The 18265-nt window shown below is 47.5% G+C and overlaps 4 protein-coding genes across 8 annotated transcripts in view; 3 read left to right on the top strand and 1 right to left on the bottom strand.

Moving 5' to 3' along the window:
• The first annotated feature begins 3725 nt into the window (after nucleotides 1-3725).
• Nucleotides 3726-9570, top strand: adam9b (ADAM metallopeptidase domain 9b). Of its 2 annotated transcripts, none has more exons than XM_019883474.1 (22): nucleotides 3726-3898; nucleotides 3994-4058; nucleotides 4145-4218; nucleotides 4288-4363; nucleotides 4444-4520; nucleotides 4696-4888; nucleotides 5001-5063; nucleotides 5173-5244; nucleotides 5313-5482; nucleotides 5580-5670; nucleotides 6327-6457; nucleotides 6538-6709; nucleotides 6829-6918; nucleotides 7071-7266; nucleotides 7480-7591; nucleotides 7686-7866; nucleotides 8122-8208; nucleotides 8280-8385; nucleotides 8533-8668; nucleotides 8758-8848; nucleotides 9059-9096; nucleotides 9182-9570. In XM_019883474.1, exons 1-22 carry the CDS (start codon nucleotides 3832-3834, stop codon nucleotides 9303-9305), a joined length of 2412 nt encoding a protein of 803 aa, XP_019739033.1. In that variant the 5' UTR covers nucleotides 3726-3831; the 3' UTR covers nucleotides 9306-9570. The 2 variants fall into 2 exon arrangements, with proteins under 2 accessions (XP_019739033.1, XP_019739035.1); XM_019883476.1 differs by having other exon boundaries at nucleotides 3727-3898; nucleotides 9188-9570.
• A 444-nt stretch (nucleotides 9571-10014) lies between these two features.
• pstk (phosphoseryl-tRNA kinase) lies at nucleotides 10015-12588 on the top strand. Its single transcript, XM_019883548.1, has 6 exons — nucleotides 10015-10324; nucleotides 10814-11066; nucleotides 11162-11363; nucleotides 11433-11508; nucleotides 11979-12072; nucleotides 12334-12588. The coding sequence occupies exons 1-6, from the start codon at nucleotides 10103-10105 to the stop codon at nucleotides 12558-12560; spliced, it is 1074 nt and encodes a 357-aa protein (XP_019739107.1). The 5' UTR covers nucleotides 10015-10102; the 3' UTR covers nucleotides 12561-12588.
• A 21-nt stretch (nucleotides 12589-12609) lies between these two features.
• On the bottom strand, nucleotides 12610-15092 carry LOC109523985 (zinc finger protein Pegasus-like). The gene is made up of 3 exons (XM_019883535.1): nucleotides 14558-15092; nucleotides 14131-14319; nucleotides 12610-14057 (listed from the first exon to the last, which is right to left on the bottom strand). The coding sequence occupies exons 1-3, from the start codon at nucleotides 14673-14675 to the stop codon at nucleotides 13195-13197; spliced, it is 1170 nt and encodes a 389-aa protein (XP_019739094.1). The 5' UTR covers nucleotides 14676-15092; the 3' UTR covers nucleotides 12610-13194.
• Nucleotides 14602-18265, top strand: part of acadsb (acyl-CoA dehydrogenase short/branched chain) — a 5390-nt gene continuing 1726 nt past the window's right edge. Inside the window, exons 1-8 of one of the 4 annotated variants that reach the window (XM_019883532.1) lie at nucleotides 14602-14621; nucleotides 15583-15745; nucleotides 16053-16153; nucleotides 16246-16452; nucleotides 16540-16710; nucleotides 16909-17034; nucleotides 17501-17593; nucleotides 17662-17751. In XM_019883532.1, the coding sequence (XP_019739091.1) occupies nucleotides 15730-15745; nucleotides 16053-16153; nucleotides 16246-16452; nucleotides 16540-16710; nucleotides 16909-17034; nucleotides 17501-17593; nucleotides 17662-17751 (804 nt within the window). In that variant the 5' untranslated portion in view covers nucleotides 14602-14621; nucleotides 15583-15729. Of the gene's footprint in view, nucleotides 14622-15176; nucleotides 15290-15582; nucleotides 15746-16052; nucleotides 16154-16245; nucleotides 16453-16539; nucleotides 16711-16908; nucleotides 17035-17112; nucleotides 17206-17271; nucleotides 17362-17500; nucleotides 17594-17661; nucleotides 17752-18265 lie in introns of those variants that run through there. The other 3 variants (XM_019883529.1, XM_019883530.1, XM_019883531.1) reach the window with 3 other exon arrangements.

Below are 18265 nucleotides of genomic sequence, written 5' to 3'. Positions count from 1 at the left end.
AAAAAAAAAAAAAAAACTGACACGCATAAAATGTACAGAATGGCGGTTCTCAAACTTAGGACCACCGATATGCAAATGTGTTGAAATTCAAAGTTAAATACAACTGAACTGAACCTTCCAGAAACATGCTTCTGAGGTTAGTTTAACACTATACATTGTCCATCGGTGTAAATGTGAGCGTGAATGCTTCTTTACAAAACTGGCCCAGAGTCAGAGTCGATGAAGAAGAGATCCCCTCCCATGGAAGTATATCACATACTTTGATGACACTTTTGTTGGGTGCTGTGCCGGCAGATTGGAGGTGCCATCCAACGGCCACATTCCGCCTTAAGACGCCAACGTTTTCCAGCCAACCTTTTGCCAATGTTTACTTTCTTTTCCTATTTGAGCCCGGCCGGCCTTTTGCACACAAAGTGTATCAGCGTCGAGGAAATTGAGAACCAATCCCTCACGTAGCCATCAATCACAAGCGGACAAAAATAAAATCTACTCGGAGGGGGTGCAAGCAGAAAAATAAGCAAGGAAACGTGACATGAATTTCCACTTTCTTGATTCAAGTCCCATTCATGGGTCTCGCTTGCAGGCAAATCTTGATGGCGTGTGCACAGTTTTACAGCCTTGGCACAGTGTTAACATGTGAAATTGGTGGCAGGCAGGTTTGACACTTTGCAAGCGCGGAACAAAAATAGCATTTCACGCTCGATGATGTCAGCCAATCACACTGAAGGATTGGAAACAGACAATGCAGAGCATGATATGCTTCGAAAGATTGCATCAGATACACACAAAAGACAACCTAACTTCATCGCATGTTTTTTTTTTAATGCAGTTTTTGTCGGTACGATTTCATTTTGTGGTTTGGATGTTGTTTTGGATGGTGTGTTCATAGTTTTGATGCTGTTTATCCTGATAGTAAAACATTTTTGTTTTTTTTCCTTTGAACAGGTGCAAATGGGTGGTGAAGAGTCACACGTTGATGACGTCATTGTGAAGCTGATGTCAAAACATGGCATGCAGATGCAGGCATCTGCTGTGAAAGTCCTTGCTGGGTCGGGAGGCTTTAATTTGAGCGGAGCAACCAGATGGTGGACAAGAGGATTAGTGGGTGCTCTAAGCCTTTGTCATCTGCTGCTCCACCACACAGCGCGGTGTACGTCTGTGTGCGTGTGGCTGCGTGTTGCAAAAGAAGACCTCTGCTGGGTGCCTCACACCCTTCATGTTTGGTACATTTATTTGTAGGCAATCAGTACTTCGAGTTGACTTTATAAACCCCGCAAAAAAATCCAAAAATACACAGAAGGGTGGAAATTGTTTTGGGAGTCAACATTTTTGTTGGTAATAATTGCATACTGCTCCAATACTGTATAAGAAGAATGAGCATTATTGCAAAAGGAGTCTCAATGTTAATACTCTCAGTTCACCACGAGGCGGCATTGTTGCTCTGCAGACACCATTTCACTTGTTGCACTATCGTGTTTCTCTCCCGGATAGGTTACAGACGCAGATGGATCGTATTTGTTTGATGCTCCAACAAAACAAATTGGGACAAGAAGATTCGTTCTCTGTGTCTCCATTCCGCGTGTTGCGTCATATTGGAACTGATATCTGCTGGAAGAAGATCTGGTATGTCCCAAATGGGCATTTGCTCACGAATAAGGTGAAGGAAATTTCAATTTATTTGACTACTGTATATATATATAAATGCAACCCCTGGCATTGTTGGAGTTTTTTCTCTATTTTGCACACTACTTTTCTGTTATTGCATGTTTTGAATAAGGGAGCCAAAGCAGCAGGATGGAATTGCAAGGAGCAGGCAGATTTACCATTGCGTGGGGTCCAATGGGAACCGATTATTAAAGTGTTCGGAGCCCGGCCGGCCTTTTGCACACAAAGTGTATCAGCGTCGAGGAAATTGAGAACCAATCCCTCACGTAGCCATCAATCACAAGCGGACAAAAATAAAATCTACTCGGAGGGGGTGCAAGCAGAAAAATAAGCAAGGAAACGTGACATGAATTTCCACTTTCTTGATTCAAGTCCCATTCATGGGTCTCGCTTGCAGGCAAATCTTGATGGCGTGTGCACAGTTTTACAGCCTTGGCACAGTGTTAACATGTGAAATTGGTGGCAGGCAGGTTTGACACTTTGCAAGCGCGGAACAAAAATAGCATTTCACGCTCGATGATGTCAGCCAATCACACTGAAGGATTGGAAACAGACAATGCAGAGCATGATATGCTTCGAAAGATTGCATCAGATACACACAAAAGACAACCTAACTTCATCGCATGTTTTTTTTTTAATGCAGTTTTTGTCGGTACGATTTCATTTTGTGGTTTGGATGTTGTTTTGGATGGTGTGTTCATAGTTTTGATGCTGTTTATCCTGATAGTAAAACATTTTTGTTTTTTTTCCTTTGAACAGGTGCAAATGGGTGGTGAAGAGTCACACGTTGATGACGTCATTGTGAAGCTGATGTCAAAACATGGCATGCAGATGCAGGCATCTGCTGTGAAAGTCCTTGCTGGGTCGGGAGGCTTTAATTTGAGCGGAGCAACCAGATGGTGGACAAGAGGATTAGTGGGTGCTCTAAGCCTTTGTCATCTGCTGCTCCACCACACAGCGCGGTGTACGTCTGTGTGCGTGTGGCTGCGTGTTGCAAAAGAAGACCTCTGCTGGGTGCCTCACACCCTTCATGTTTGGTACATTTATTTGTAGGCAATCAGTACTTCGAGTTGACTTTATAAACCCCGCAAAAAAATCCAAAAATACACAGAAGGGTGGAAATTGTTTTGGGAGTCAACATTTTTGTTGGTAATAATTGCATACTGCTCCAATACTGTATAAGAAGAATGAGCATTATTGCAAAAGGAGTCTCAATGTTAATACTCTCAGTTCACCACGAGGCGGCATTGTTGCTCTGCAGACACCATTTCACTTGTTGCACTATCGTGTTTCTCTCCCGGATAGGTTACAGACGCAGATGGATCGTATTTGTTTGATGCTCCAACAAAACAAATTGGGACAAGAAGATTCGTTCTCTGTGTCTCCATTCCGCGTGTTGCGTCATATTGGAACTGATATCTGCTGGAAGAAGATCTGGTATGTCCCAAATGGGCATTTGCTCACGAATAAGGTGAAGGAAATTTCAATTTATTTGACTACTGTATATATATATAAATGCAACCCCTGGCATTGTTGGAGTTTTTTCTCTATTTTGCACACTACTTTTCTGTTATTGCATGTTTTGAATAAGTTCAGGAACTTGACATACTGTTGTGTACTTTTTTTCTTTTTCCCTATGATTATTTAAGGATAAACGCATATTGCGGCAGCCGCCATGATGTCACTTCCGCTTGTACCGCCGCATAAGCGGAAAGGACGCACCGAGATCTCGTATGTTGTCGCGACATTTAAACACCTAAATTATATTTTTTACATAATCAATTTCACTTCCATTAATATTGACTTTTTCATATTTCTATTCTAATTATGAGAGATTTTTCAACAATAATACCGTCAAGGGAAGAAAAATACGTGCTTTATATAATTATATTTGTATTAATTACTTCATGCTAATTATTAACGCATTGTTCTACCATATTCCTTCGACTAAAAATAAGAGACTGAAAATGACAACTTGTATGGTTTGAAGAAGCTGTAATTTGCCAAATCCAACAGAAGAAAAGCATTCAAAGAAGTGAAAGGTGTGTCCAGCCACGCCCACCATGACGTTCAATAGAAGGAAACCGAGGTTCGACGCTCTGTTCAATTAAAGTAAGACTCACTAAAAATGTTTCTCTTGGCGTAGTTGGCACATGTCGTGAGAACATGATCGAAGAATACCACATCGTCGCTGTTTTATTGCTATTTGGCATTTCTGGAGTAGACAGCAAAGGTGAGTCGTGTTTGTTTGATGTTTGATGTCAGGTATGAAGAAATGTGTAAAAATGAATTCAACACCTTTGTCAAACCCTTATGTTTCCCTTCCAGAGATTACTCATGGGTTGAAACTTACTAAATATTCCATTGTGCAACCTCAGCTGCTTCCCGAACAGGCAAGTTGTGGTCAAGCGTGTCAGGAGGTAAAACGAGTCCTCGAATTTTTAAGTATGTTTTTTTTTCCCCCCCATCACAATTTCAGAAATCGGAGGAGTATAAATCGTATCTCCTAAAAATCGGCAATAGTCCTCACATCGTTCATCTGAAGAGAAACAGGTTTTTCACCACTTCGCAATGCACCTCATCTAAAATGCTGCAGTTGTGACTCATCGTGTTCTTCCTCAGAGACTTTTTACATCCGGATTTTGTTCGAAATAATTTTAACCTGGCTGATCATCACACAGCAACACGTCCGAAATCTGTAAGTGGATGGCTGACTGGAAACGTTTTGTCTTTCGGCAACGTTACTCAATGCGGTTGCTTTCATTTTGTCCCCCCCAGGTGCATTGTTATTATCACGGAGAGGTGGAAGGCGACGAGAATTCGGTGGTTGCACTCAGCACGTGCTACGGATTGAGGTTTGGATCTTGACCGACCTAGATTAGTGATCATTTTGGCGGGATTATTAAAAAAAAAAAAAATCGATTAAAAAGAACTTGCGTGGATGACAACCCGCCACCCATGAAGGCCCCCAAATGACAGTTGGGGTCATTTTTGCTTTTTTGCGTGGATTTACTCGTGATTCCTGTCCAGGGGTGTGATCCTTTTCGCAAACGACAGCTATGGACTCGAGCCTGTGCCGCTGTCCCCCACCAACGATCACCTTCTGTACCGACTGGCCGACATTCAGACCGAACCCGTCACCTGCGGCGTGGTCCGCGAGGACGCGGCCACTCCGAAGCGTGAACCCTTTGAGCCCACGCAGGCCATCTCTGCTCTGCTGCGGGTCTGGATGCTCACATTTACCGTCCGTTCGCGATGTGATCTTGCAGTGTCAACGGGGGGGATCCCAAGTGTCCTTGTTTTTTTTTTTTTTCTTCTTCCTGTTGTTTCTCTAGAAGAAACGCAATTTGCCTCAGACCAGATACGTGGAGCTGGTCTTGGTTGTGGATAATCTCAGGGTGAGTTGAAATGAATGTCAAGAGAACGGGGCAAAAAATGTCCATCGTGAATTAGTGGAGAGCCGAGGGCGAATATGCTGGACTTCTCTGTGTTCGTTTGACTTGACAGTATCAGTTCAAGCAAGGAAATGAGACGGCGATACTCGAGGAGATGGTGGAAATGGCCAACCTGCTGGATGGGGTAAGACATCTGAAAAGATGGATAAAAAAAAATGTTCTTCTTTCATGATCCTTTCTGCGCCGTTGTAGTATTACAAGCAGCTGAACATCCGCGTGGTGCTCGTGGGCCTGGAGATTTTTAGCCAGTCCAACCCGTTCCAAGTGGAGGACTCCGCGGGCAACGTGCTACGCAGCTTCGTGAAGTGGAGGAAGTCCGACCTGTTGCCGAGGAACCGGCACGACATCGGTCAACTCGTGGTGTGAGTAATCGGCCGGCCGAGGCGACGTCCGAGACGCGCGATCCGCAGCTGATGGCGCTTGCGCTCCTGTCGTCGCCGTTGTTGTGTTTTCTTTCAGCGGTCGGCCCAATTCGTACCCGGGAGGTGTGCTGGGGATGGCTTTCGTTGGCACGGCGTGCTCGGCCGCCACCTCCGGGGGAATCACCGTGGTTAGTTTGACGCCAAACGCATCACCAAGGTTGATTTGACTCCGAAGACGGTGCTTGGTGTCACTTTTCATACATTGCCGCGTTTTCTTTCGGCCCTTCACATTTCTTGATGCGGCCCTCTCATCACAGGACCGCGCTTTCACCAAACAACGAGTGCATCCTTTTATTCGCTGGTTTGACTGTGCTCACTCTCAAGGCTTCACTGGGGTCATTTTAACTCCTTTAAGACATCTCTGCGGTTGATTGCCAAGGCTCTTTCACTCCAAACGCCAGTCGGCACGGCAAACTGTCGCTCTTATTCTGGGGAAGGCCTCACACTTGTGTGTTGTACACGAGCACGCAGGATAACCAGTTGGACTGAGACGGAGGTGACGTGGCGGATGAGTGAAATTCCTTCTATTCTCCCGTCATGCGGTGCCTTTGAATGGGTCCGACGAAGGTCGTTTTGTTTGCTTTCATACGAAATTAGAAAAGACCAAAAAAGTCTTTTAGTTTATGAGCCGAAAGGCAACACACGAGTGAAATTTGAAATACAGGCTTGCGAGTCTTGGCTTCTGATCTTTTTTTCACCCGTCATTTCAAAGGAATGAATGCAATTGGACATATTCGGGGAAAACTTTGCCTCCATGATCTGATCGTTGATTGCGATTCACCAGTTTGGCGACGACGAGCTGATCTACACCTCCAGCGTTGTGGCCCACGAGATTGGTCATAACCTGGGCATGAGTCACGATGACAACCGCTGCAGCTGTGATGGAAAAAGTTGCATCATGGCGGCCACTGCCAGGTAAAAACAACAACAAAAAAAAAAGAGTTTGCCTATTTCGCCACGTAACGGTCTTATTTACGCATGCGATGATGCTTCAGCGGCGCCACAAGCTTCAGCCGCTGTAGCGGCGAAGATTTCCAGGCCCTCATCGTCAGCGGAAGAGGGGTGTGTCTGATAAACCAGCCCTCCCTCTCGGACGTGGTCGGCACCGCCAAGTGTGGCAACGGCTTGTTGGAAGAAAGCGAGGAGTGCGACTGCGGCACGCCGGAGGTAGCCATGCGCGCCAGCAACACTTGACAAACATTTGAAGCCATGCGCCGCTTTTTAAAACTGGACTGAATTTGAAAATAAAATGTGTGTGCGTCCGTGTGTGTGTGTGTGTTCCACAGGAATGCCAGAATAAATGCTGTGACGCTGCCACTTGCAAACTCACCTCCGGATCGGCTTGTGCTCAGGGGAGCTGCTGCAGTGACTGTCAGGTGGGCACGTTGTCCGATTCCCGTTGGATGCGTGTTAGCGTGACAAGCGCACAGTGTTGTTGCGATCCTTTTTTTTTTTTCAAAAGCGCCCGCCGCCTTTTTGCCGAGCTCCGGGTTTTTTAACTGCGATTGTCACTCGGTCCCGCTCCTAGCTCAGAGTGGCCGGGACGCCCTGCAGGGGCTCCGCCGACGCGTGTGACCTTCCCGAGTTCTGTAACGGCACCGGCGCCTTCTGCCCCGACGACTTCTACATCATGGACGGCCAGCCCTGTCGGGACAAGGCGGCGTACTGCTACGAGGGCCGATGCCAGACGTACGACTCGCAGTGTCAAGCCCTCTTTGCACCAGGTCTGTTTTTCACCGGCGGCCAATCAGGGTTGCCCATCAGGTACCTTAGCCGTAAGCGCGCTTTGTGCGCTTTGATGCTGCGCGTTTGGGTCGTCTTACTGGTTTCTACGGCGACCTTGCGCTCGCGGCGGCATGAAGAGGGCCCCAAATGCACGGGCCAACGTCGGGCAGAAAGTTTTCAGATTTCCGACTGTTCTCCCCTCATGTTGTCAGATCCGGCAACGAAGGCAGCAGATGTTTGCTTTCTGCATGCAAACATGCAGGGAAACCTATTCGGGAACTGCGGCATCACCGGCACTGGAGATTATATCAAATGTCCTTTGGCGTGAGTATCGTTGTGATCTGCTGCTGTAAACTTGAAATATGAATCCGTGTGTGTGGGCGGGGTTAGAAAGCTCAAGTGAGTGTTCATATTTTAGGGACGCCATGTGCGGGAAGGTGCAGTGCACCAACGTGGACGTCAACCGCCCGCCTCCGGGTGCGCACGTCAGTATCCAGATCATCAACGGGTCCACGTGCGTCAACGCCGACTTCAACTTGGGGCCGGATGTGCTGGATCCCGCCTATGTCAACCCTGGGAGTCCGTGCGCTGAAGGAAAAGTAAGGACCGCCGCGGAAACATTTTCACATAGACCGGCGACGCCCAAACGTTTTCGTTTCGCGCGCCCCCGAAAAATGGATGGCAGGCTGCGAATGGCCCCCGGGGCTGTAATTTGGATACCCCTGACATAGACCAAGCGAGCAAACTTGCTGTGTTCTAGCTTATTTTTAGTGAACTGCACAAACAACTTTGGCGAAGATGGCCTGTCTCTAATGTGGGTTCTCGTGTGTCATTGTCATCTTCGTCTTTTGAAGACCTGTCTGGATTTCGAGTGTGTGAACGCCTCGGCCCTGCGGCCCAACTTGGACTGCGACAACGCTCGGACGTGCAACGGCCACGGGGTGAGCGCGGCGCTTTCTGCCCATCTCCCACGCCCGCGTCAAGGCTGACTCGTGTCGCTTGCCGTCTCCAGGTGTGCAACGACCAAGGGCACTGCCACTGCGACGACGGATGGAGCCCACCGAACTGCAACCGGGCAGGCATAGGCGGCAGCATTGACAGTGGACCCCCCAAGATAGGTGCACTCTACGTTTTGACATTCAGCATTTAGTGTACTTGAAACGTAAACAAGACGATAATGACAATTTTCTGGAAACGACGTCGACTTTTTTTTTTTTTTTTTTTTTTTTGCGGACCCTCATCAAATATACATCGTGCGCCTCAAGACTACTCCCTCAGGGACGGCCTGTTGATCTTCTTCCTGCTCGTCGTTCCACTGCTTGTTCTTCTCATCCTGGTGCTGCTGTTCCTCTTCCGGAGAGATGCGCTCAACCCCTGCCTCAGACACGTTCGCCGTTTCAGGTACACGCAATCTTACTGTATGATGTTAAAAACTCAAATCCCCTCAGTATGAAGGCAATACGCAAGTGCGCATATTTGAACGTTGCCAGGCCACATCACGGCAGCGCCAACGGACACTCAGACCGCAATACTGAGACACATGCTACCTCTCGTAGTCCAACAGAAGCCCCCCCACAGAGGGTAACTATTCTTCTCAATTGTCATAGCCTCAGGGCATTTGATGGGATATGTATTCAGCAGCAGGTAAAACCGGTTTTGATTGACAGCTGGATTCTGTCTGCAAATAGGTTTCAGGATGTAGTTTGATGCGTGAAAAGGGGTGTTCTCTTTTTTTTTTTTTCATGTCATATATAGTCCCTGAATTGCAGTATGTGTTTTCTGTCATTTTAGCTTTCGTATCCACCGGCTGCTTCAGCTCCAATATCAGGGTAACGACTCAGTTTTATTACTCATTCCCATTTCTTATGGTTTTCTTACACAACGCCCCCCCCACCCCCACCCACATACTTTCAGTTTCAGGTATGGAGAGCTTGATTATTGGAACAGAGATCCAAACACTACCTCTGCACATCCCCAAGCTCCCAGTCAGGGCCCTGGAGTCCCCAAAGCGATTCCAGCCCCACGTCCACCAAACTAAATTGAGTTTTGTTTTTTGCGGTGGTATTGGGGCGGGGGGTATGCCGATTGTTAGATGTTATTTACAACTGAGGACAAACTAAAAAAAATGCACTTTGAAGTCTTGAAATTGATCATTCTAACATGGAAAATGGCATCATGTGTTTTGGAATATTACTGGGATGTATGTCATCAAATTGAATCAGATATACTGTATATATATTTGTATATTTACCAAACAATTTTAATGCTTTTGTGAATTAAAGGAAACTTCTATTGTAATATGTGCTTGACAGTTGAGTCTTAAGTGATAGGGGAATATGCGAGTGGGTGATATTGCTTTAAAATAAAATGTTATATGTACTCATACACATTTTTCCCTCCCCCACGAAATATTTCCTTATGATAATCTCGGCTCGGCAGTCAATTGAAGAGCAACTTTCACATTCTTTTCTCAAGTAGACTTGTGCAGGTCAATCAATTCATCCTCGGCCAAATGTTTGCAGGCTTCCACGCGCGCACATCGGGTCAAAAGTTTCTAACACGTACGCTAAAATCATTGTTTATTCAACGAATGGAAAATTGCGATGTAGCAGTTTCTTGAAATTTTTATATCATCAATTAATAAGCGAAGAGCGTAATTTTACCTTCACTCTGGCAGAAGAAGTTTTGCACCCCCGGTGTAAACGTGACGTATGCAGCAAAATAAAAATAAATAAAATACAACCGGATGTGGGCGGGTCTAGTGCGAATGCGGAAGTAAGCCGCACGGGGCAAACATAAACATTCTGAACGGCCTTTAAATTTGGCCGCAGTCGCATGGCAGCAGCAATCGAGCCCGAGCGCGCGGACCGAGCTCGGGCCTGCCTGTGCGTCCTCTGCGGTCTTCCCGCTGCCGGGAAGTCCTCGCTGTCCCGCAGCGTCTGTCTCGCCGCGAGAAGGCGCGGGTGGAGAGCCGCCGTGGTGCAGTACGACCGGCTGATCCCCGACCAGGCTTTTCAAACCAGAGAGGCAGACGACGACGCGACGTCACAAGAGGCGGTAAGCTTTCAAATGGCCTCGTGTGTTTTTACAATTCCAGCTCACGACTTCTCTTCCTGTTGTCTCGGTGTACGTCACTTGAATGCACTGGTACGAGCAGTGAAACACGCGAATCGATACGTTTGTGTTTAGGCCCTAGAATGGGGCACTGTATGTCGTGAGAGCGCCATTTTGTAATCGTTTGAATGGGTAGTGAATGTCTGATTACTTGGCGTGAGTGTCTAGGGTGTAAGCTGAGGCTGACAGCAGCTCCCGTGTCAGTTCAGTATACACTTAGCGTTAGGGTTCAATAAACGGCTGAAAAGTCAACCGGCGACTGGCTGTCCCTTCCCACATATGAGGGCATGACATTAAAAGTAGGGTTAAAAACATCTGTTCAACAATGACCAGCTGTAAAAAAAACAACACTCTGCAACACTGTCGTGCAGCCGTCCGAATAAAGTTTCTGCTGAATGTATTTGCCCTGATTTTCCATTTGACTTTTTGCAGCGCACAGAATGGAAGATCCACCGAAATGCGGTGTTGCGTTGCCTCGACGAGTTCCTGGAGAAACAGGAAATGCCGATCGAGCGTCCGGGCGACAGCGGCATCGACGGGCCCGCATGGGAACGCTGCGCCCGCGCTCTACTGACACCGCCTCTCGACCCCGCCCGGGCCGACGCAGCGCCGCTTTTGATTCTGCTGGATGACAACTTCTACTACCCAAGCATGAGATATGAGGTCTTCCAGCTGGCTCGGAAGTGTAGGCATATTTTGGACCGACTAATGACAACTGAAGAAATACAGCTTTGTCATACCGTGGTAGTCTGAAATGCCCTCGACACGCCACCGTTGCAGATTCGCTGGGGTTTTGCCAGGTGTATGTGCAGTGCCGCTTGGATCTGTGCGTCAGCCGGAATGAGACCCGGCCTCGTCCCGTCCCCGCTGAGGTGATTGAGGAGATGGCAAAACGTCTGGAGTCTCCAAATCCAACGAAAAACCCGTGGGAGGCAAAGAGCATCGCGGTGGACACGGCAGATGATTTGTCAGAGTGTGACATGTAAGATGAACGCGTGAGCTGTTTTTGTCCTCTGTCTTTTGACATTTCAGTCTTTTTTTTTTCTTTCAGTCAGAGGGTGATGGAGTTGATCTCCTGCGCACTCAGCGACCCTTTGAGCCCATTTGAGGACGACGTAGAACAAAAGGTTTCTGAAAGACAGATTGTGAAGGATGACTTTTATTTACATCTTACTCTATTTTTGCTAAGAGTGACTGTTAGGTGTGCAAAAGCACAACAAAAATAAAGACAAGTTGTTACGCCAAAACACAAATTATTTTTCTACAAATCTGTCTATGCCAGCGGCATTATTTTGCGTCCCACTAGAGTTCTCGGCAGGATCTGTGTTTCTTTATCGACTAAAAGTATGTGGCCGGAGCACGAGACGCTTACTTTCCCTTTTTCTAATACCGGTGTTGTATAGGTTGTGTGGGATTACCTAAATTCCCATTGTATTGTTTGTTGTTCAAACCGACGTTTAAAAAAAAAAATTTGCAGCTGCTCAGTCCCCGTGAGCTCCTGGTCCTTGCCATTTCTCTGCGTTCATTCATAATAGTCCCGTTTTAATTAGTAAACTTTAAAAGTCCAGCACTGAAGTAGTGAACTTCAACCTTGCAGGAGGCAGACCGCCATAGATGCGCCACAAGCGTGGTTCACCAGGCTGACCAGGCCTGTCGCCGTCTCATCTCCGAGGCTATGAAGAAAGCCAGAGGTCAGTTGTCCGCTACATTGTTCAAGCTTTTTCTCAGGGGGGTTAATTTATATTGTTTTAGTTTGAACGTGTTCACATTTTATGTTGAAACAGTAATTTAGATCTTCACATTGGCTAAAATTCTTCCAACTTCTGCCTTTTTTTTTTTTTGTTTGTTTAAATCCAAAAAGAAGGATAACGTATCCTATCCACCTGGTCGCGCTAATGCACGGTTTTGCATCTCCACTTGTGCGCTTTTCAGATCGATTTGTCATTTTTCAGAAACCGGCCTATCCTCTCGACACATGAGGTCCTTAGCCGCTCATCTGAGCGAATCCAAAACGCGAGTCCTCCAAGATCTGCGCAGACACTTTGTTCAAGACCTGAACTTTAGTCGGGGAGAGGACGACATGGACGTGGATCATGTGGTGAAGACGGCGGTGATGCGTTTTGACTGTGAAAAGCAAGAAATCCTCTTAAAAGTAGTCCAGCACCATTCCAACTTTTAGCCGGTGAGTCTGTTAAAAAAAAAAAAAAAAATCCACCTCCAACCAGTGGTTTCAATTAAGGTCACCTTTATACTGCTTCAGTTATCAAACAAGTAGACAGTAAAAATAAAAGAACTTCTAAGTCATCTTACAATTGACAGTATATACATGATGTAAAAAATAAAATAAAATAATACAGGCACTGTTCGTGTGTCAAGCTAATTCAGCCAAGATGTTAAAAAAAAAGTACGTAAAATACTGTTTATTTGTGTTTAATTTCATCTGCAGCAGCCTTTGCCAAACTACATTCCTTCAAAGAAGTACAAACAACCTTCCTCAAAATAATGACCAGTGTGTTTATGTGCTTAACTGCCGACAGTTTTTGGCATCTTAAATGGCATGAGGCATCGTGATCGGCATCCATTATCATATATACGCATATAATCCAATTCCATTATTGCGATTTAATACAAACATTTTTAAGGTCCCCCCCCCATATTTATTATAGCCCCCCCCCCCCCTCGCACTTTCAATCCACTACATTGTGATGCAGATTTGAATTTGCTTAATTGTTCACGCCTAAATTTAACAATGGACCAAAGTTTTTCGTGAGTAGTGGATAGTGGCTCCTGACCGATTCCGAATAGCGTCAGAGTCACTTCCTGTGCTGCCCTTGAGCAAAATGGCACGCAAAGTCGTACTTGTCGGTGCACGTGTGGCCGCAGACGTTGCAGCGGAAGGGGTGCTCGTAGACGTGGCAGCCCATGTGGATCGTGTACAGGACGTTGTCGGGGAAATGGATGTCGCAGTGCGGGCACCGCTGCGGCTTGTCACATTCCGGGGCGTCGGCGGCGAGGGGCGTGCCGGGCCGGCTGCCCCCTGCGCACGAAGGTTCGTCGCGGGCGTCCAAACTGAGGCCGGGCGCGGAACTCCCGGGGTATTCGCTTTTGGCCGTTGACGTCTGCACGCCGTTGGAACACGGGGTGACTCGCGCACCCGTGACTTCCTGTATCACTATGGGCTTCTCGTTGCCGCTTGGGGCTACGTGAGGGGGCTCGCCGTGGAGGTCGGCCGGCTGCAGCGAAGCCAACTGCTCCAGCGGGCTGTTGAAAGGGTTGGCTCCTCGGTCGAAGTCACTCTGCAGCAGCCTGGTTGGGTTCCTGTGCTCGGTCATGTTCAAATGGTGGTGATGCTTGTGAGGCACGTCGTCGGCGTAGTCTGACTTGGGCGACGGCGCGAAATTGAGGAGCAGGCGCCTGCCAAAGCCAAGCGGCCCGCTGCGCTTCTGCAGGGTGGTCAGGCCTCGCTTGCCGGCGAAGGGCGGGCGCGCCACGCGGGCGGGCAGCTGCTTGTGGCGCCGCCGGCGGTGGTGCGACAGGTTGCTGCGGTCGCTGCAGCGGAAAGCGCAAAGGTCGCACTTGTACGGCTTCTCGCCCGTGTGAGAGCGCATGTGGGCCTCCAGGTGGCGCTCGTACGCCGAGGCGAAGGGACACAGCTGGCAGCGGTGCGGCTTTTCTCCTGCAGGACACGAGGAAGGGAACATGAACACACAACGTGCTTTGAGTATTGTCACGAAAGAAAGACAGTACACCTGTATGGATGCGGATGTGCTCGATCAACCGAGCCATGCCCTTGTTGGCGTAGCTGCAGAAGCTGCACTTGTATTTGCCGTCACATGTCCTTTCCAGGCCGTCCATTTGCACGTCGGACCCTTCCTCCAAGGGCAGGCTTACCTCCACGGATGGGGCGTCCAGACCATTATGCTCACTCCTTGGTGCCACTGGTGACAAAAAACACAAACAAACAGTAACTCCTACTAGGATGTCCTGCCAATGAGACGAAAGGGTGGTTATGGATCTTGAGCTGAATATCAAATACTCAGTTGGCTTTTTGGGGAAAAGACTGTGTGGATACTATTAATGCGCCGAATTATCTTCCCGTACAAGTGAGGGCAAAGTGCGGAACCCGACATCAAGGATTCCGAATAGATGCTCAAACTGCTCGGCATGCATCCTCACCTGGGTCCTTTTCCTCACAAATGGAGCCCGAGATCATGTTGACGTGCTGCGTTTGCTGTGTCAGGTATTCTTGAAATTCCCTGACAAAATCCACCGGTTCCGTCTTGATTTCTTCCATGGTGCTCGTTTAGCGCCGCGACCCAAAGAGCATCCCCCAGAAGAACCCAGACTCGGTGTGTCAAATCCAGGATGGGCTTAAAACAGCACTTTCAACCGGTGCGGATGGTAGCAACTCGGCTAACGTTAGCACGCCATCCCGAGCCCTCGCAGCTCCCCTACCACTTCAGCGTATTCCATTAAGACTTTTTCGAGCATCTACTAAAATGTAACGTTAACGAAAATGTTTTCAAATGACGCGAATATAACAATGTTGACAGGTGAACGCTCAGCAGCTGCTGCTTGGTTTCCGACGCGTCATTGTAGTCAGTCGTGGAAATGTTGCATTCATTAAAAATAGGAAGCAGGAAGACCGTCTATTGTTCCCAGAGAATGTTCACCAAATCTCCCATTCCACCTCCGCTATAATGGTAACGCGACGTTCACGTGTATTTATTGTCGATAATAAAATATTTTAAAATCACCATACGGATCAAAAATGGTTGTCATGTCATCATTGACGCTTACGGTGGCGGAATATCCGATGCTCTTCGATGCAACATCACCCTCCGGAGTACCCATGTAAACATTGTATAACAAATCATGGCTGCCGTGTTCGTGAGGGCTTTGTCGAAGGTAAACCCGGGATCGGCGACATCATGTCATTGCCTGTTAAATGTGTCCGATCTTGTTGTCATGATCATGTTGTTCGTTGAAAGTGCACGACCTTACGATAGCCATGTTGCTAACGTTATTAACACTGTGGCTGCTAACAGCTAGCATTCAGAATCACAGGCTGCGTTCGGAACCATTCACGCATTCCTTATCACTTAATATCAATTGATATATATTGATAGAGAGAGAGACAGCTACTGCAACAACGACAAAAGATTACATTCCCAATGTGTCTTTTTTTTCTGTTTTAATAGTCTTGCAGACAGCTCACTCGGCCGTGGGTTGGATGCCAGCCAGGATGGAGGAGCAGGTCCACCAAGTCTGCCCTAGATGTGAACTCCATCCAAGCGGCCGGGGTGTTGAATTTCCCTCCCTTGCAGTCATATTCAGAGGAGGAGAGCATGATGAGGGAATCAGGTGAGTGGCTGTTGCTTGTGGACAGTTGGAGTAATGCATCAGTTGAACATTATTTTTGTAGCCGTACTTCACAGCGGTGGTTCTCAAACTGGGGTCTTTGTCCAAAAGTGCAACAAAGCCCGTTGAACTCTTTACAACCATTACTGTACGTTTTTGTAAAGTACAATATTTTTGAGTGCTACTTTTTTCTTTAAAAACATATTAGATTTTTTTTGTTGTTGTTGTTGGTGGTGGTGGCTGGAAGGGATTCATGGGATTTCCGCTCATTCAAATGTTAAAAGATGATCTGATTTTGTTTCCTTCCCAGTGAAAAGGTATGCACAAGAACATATCGCTCCCCTTGTGGCGAAGATGGATGAGCACTCTTTTATGGATGAAGCAGTGATCAAATCTCTCTTTGAACAGGGGGTAAGAGCTGTCTTTGCCCCAACAATGTTCCTGAAGTGAAGAATTGTGCGGTTGGCTAATGCTCTTTTGCTAATTACCTCATTCACGGGCAGCTTATGGGCATTGAGATTGACGCGGAATACGGCGGTACCGGCTCGACGTTCTTCTCCTCCATCCTGGTCATCGAGGAGCTGGCGAAGGTGGACCCCTCTGTGGCCGTGCTGTGCGACATCCAGAATACTCTGATCAACACGCTCTTGATGCAGCTGGGAACGGCCGCTCAGAAGGAGCAGTACCTCAGCAGGCTGTGCACGGACATGGTGGGAGGTTTGACATTCATAACAAAACGCCCTGTCTGAAGCCCGCACATTCCGAGGTCCGTTTACAAGGCTACGTCTCGCGCGCAGATTGGCAGCTTCTGTCTGTCCGAGGCCGAGTCGGGCAGTGACGCCTTTGCGCTGAAGACACGTGCGGAAAAACACAAGGATTACTACGTCATCAACGGATCCAAGATGTGGATCAGCAATGCGGAGAATGCCGGTGTGTTCCTGGTGATGGCCAACGTTGACCCCTCGGCTGTGAGTAGCGCTTTTTTCCTTCAAATGCGACCTCATACTATACAGTACCAAACATCGTTATTGATGGAGCGCTTTCACAATGTAAGGGAAAATTTGATTTGTAAATGTAAGTGGGTGCTTCTGATCATGTCAAGATCAGTTCGAGAAGTCCTTCCTGGCCTTGACTGCTCACCGCCTCTTGTGATTTGCGAACTACAGGGTTACAGAGGCATCACGTGCTTCATTGTCGACCGGGAAACGGAAGGCCTGGCCATCGGCAAGAAGGAAAACAAGCTCGGACTGCGCGCGTCCTCCACCTGCCCGCTCAACTTTGACAACGTCAAGGTCCGAACTCGGGGAGGGGGTTGCGAATGAATTTCGTGACTTTTGCTAATGTGTGCTTTGCTAATGTGTGTTGTGCAGGTGCCCGAGAAGAACATCTTGGGCCAAGCTGGTCAAGGGTACAAGTACGCTATCGGAATGCTGAATGAAGGCAGGATAGGAATTGCGGCGCAGGTTAAAAAAAAAAAGTCACACACGCACATTGAAAAAGAATTGCATTGAACATCGATTTTCCTATAGATGCTGGGGCTTGCGCTAGGCTGCTTTGACCACACAGTTCCTTACACAAGACAGAGAGTGCAGTTTGGAAAACGTATCTTTGACTTCCAGGTAAATCAAACGCCTAGCATACTTGTTTTTGCACCGACTCACAGCAGCATTTTGGACCAACTAGAGACGCTTGTGGGAGGACTGGTTGACTCCAAGTAGTAATTCAGCAATGTGTGCTTTGCTAATGTGTGTTGTGCAGGTGCCCGAGAAGAACATCTTGGGCCAAGCTGGTCACGGGTACAAGTACGCTATCGGAATGCTGAATGAAGGCAGGATAGGAATTGCGGCGCAGGTTAAAAAAAAAATCGCACACACACGCACATTGAAAAAGAATTGCATTGAACATCGATTTTCCTATAGATGCTGGGGCTTGCGCTAGGCTGCTTTGACCACACAGTTCCTTACACAAGACAGAGAGTGCAGTTTGGAAAACGTATCTTTGACTTCCAGGTAAATCAAACGCCTAGCATACTTGTTTTTCCCCTGAGCAAAATATTCAAGGAGACATGTTGTGCATTTTCACCCACAATTTACAACAGTTCCCAGTTGTCTTAATCACATCTCAGACACACTTTCTTCCAAATAACCCAAGTGTTAACAATTATTAGTACACTTTACAGGTCGTCCTGTCATCAGGAAAAGCATTGTAACTCATGGAGGCAGCTGTCAAAAATTGTCGAATAAAAATGTGTGTGAAAGACAAGTTTTAAAAATAGACAGGGGGGATGGGGGGGGGGTGGGCTTGCACCTACTCACAGCAGCATTTTGGACCAACTAGAGATGCTTGTGGGAGGACTGGTTGACTCCAAGTAGTCATTCAGCTGGGGGGGGGGGGAAAATCATAATTAGTAAGCCCGTATAAGCCTTTGGAAGGGTGAGTGGCTGTACAAAATCTGCGTGCGTCTGTGCTTTTGCGGTCCAGGGGATGCAGCACCAAATCGCCCACGTGGCGACGCAGATCGGA

The sequence above is a fragment of the Hippocampus comes genome, unplaced genomic scaffold (genome assembly GCF_001891065.2).
Source record: "Hippocampus comes isolate QL1 unplaced genomic scaffold, H_comes_QL1_v1.1 scaffold367, whole genome shotgun sequence".
In the NCBI taxonomy this organism is placed as follows: Eukaryota; Metazoa; Chordata; class Actinopteri; order Syngnathiformes; family Syngnathidae; genus Hippocampus; species Hippocampus comes.
The sequence above is the reverse complement of the archived record's forward strand: the minus strand, read 5'-3'. Positions and strand labels throughout refer to the sequence as shown.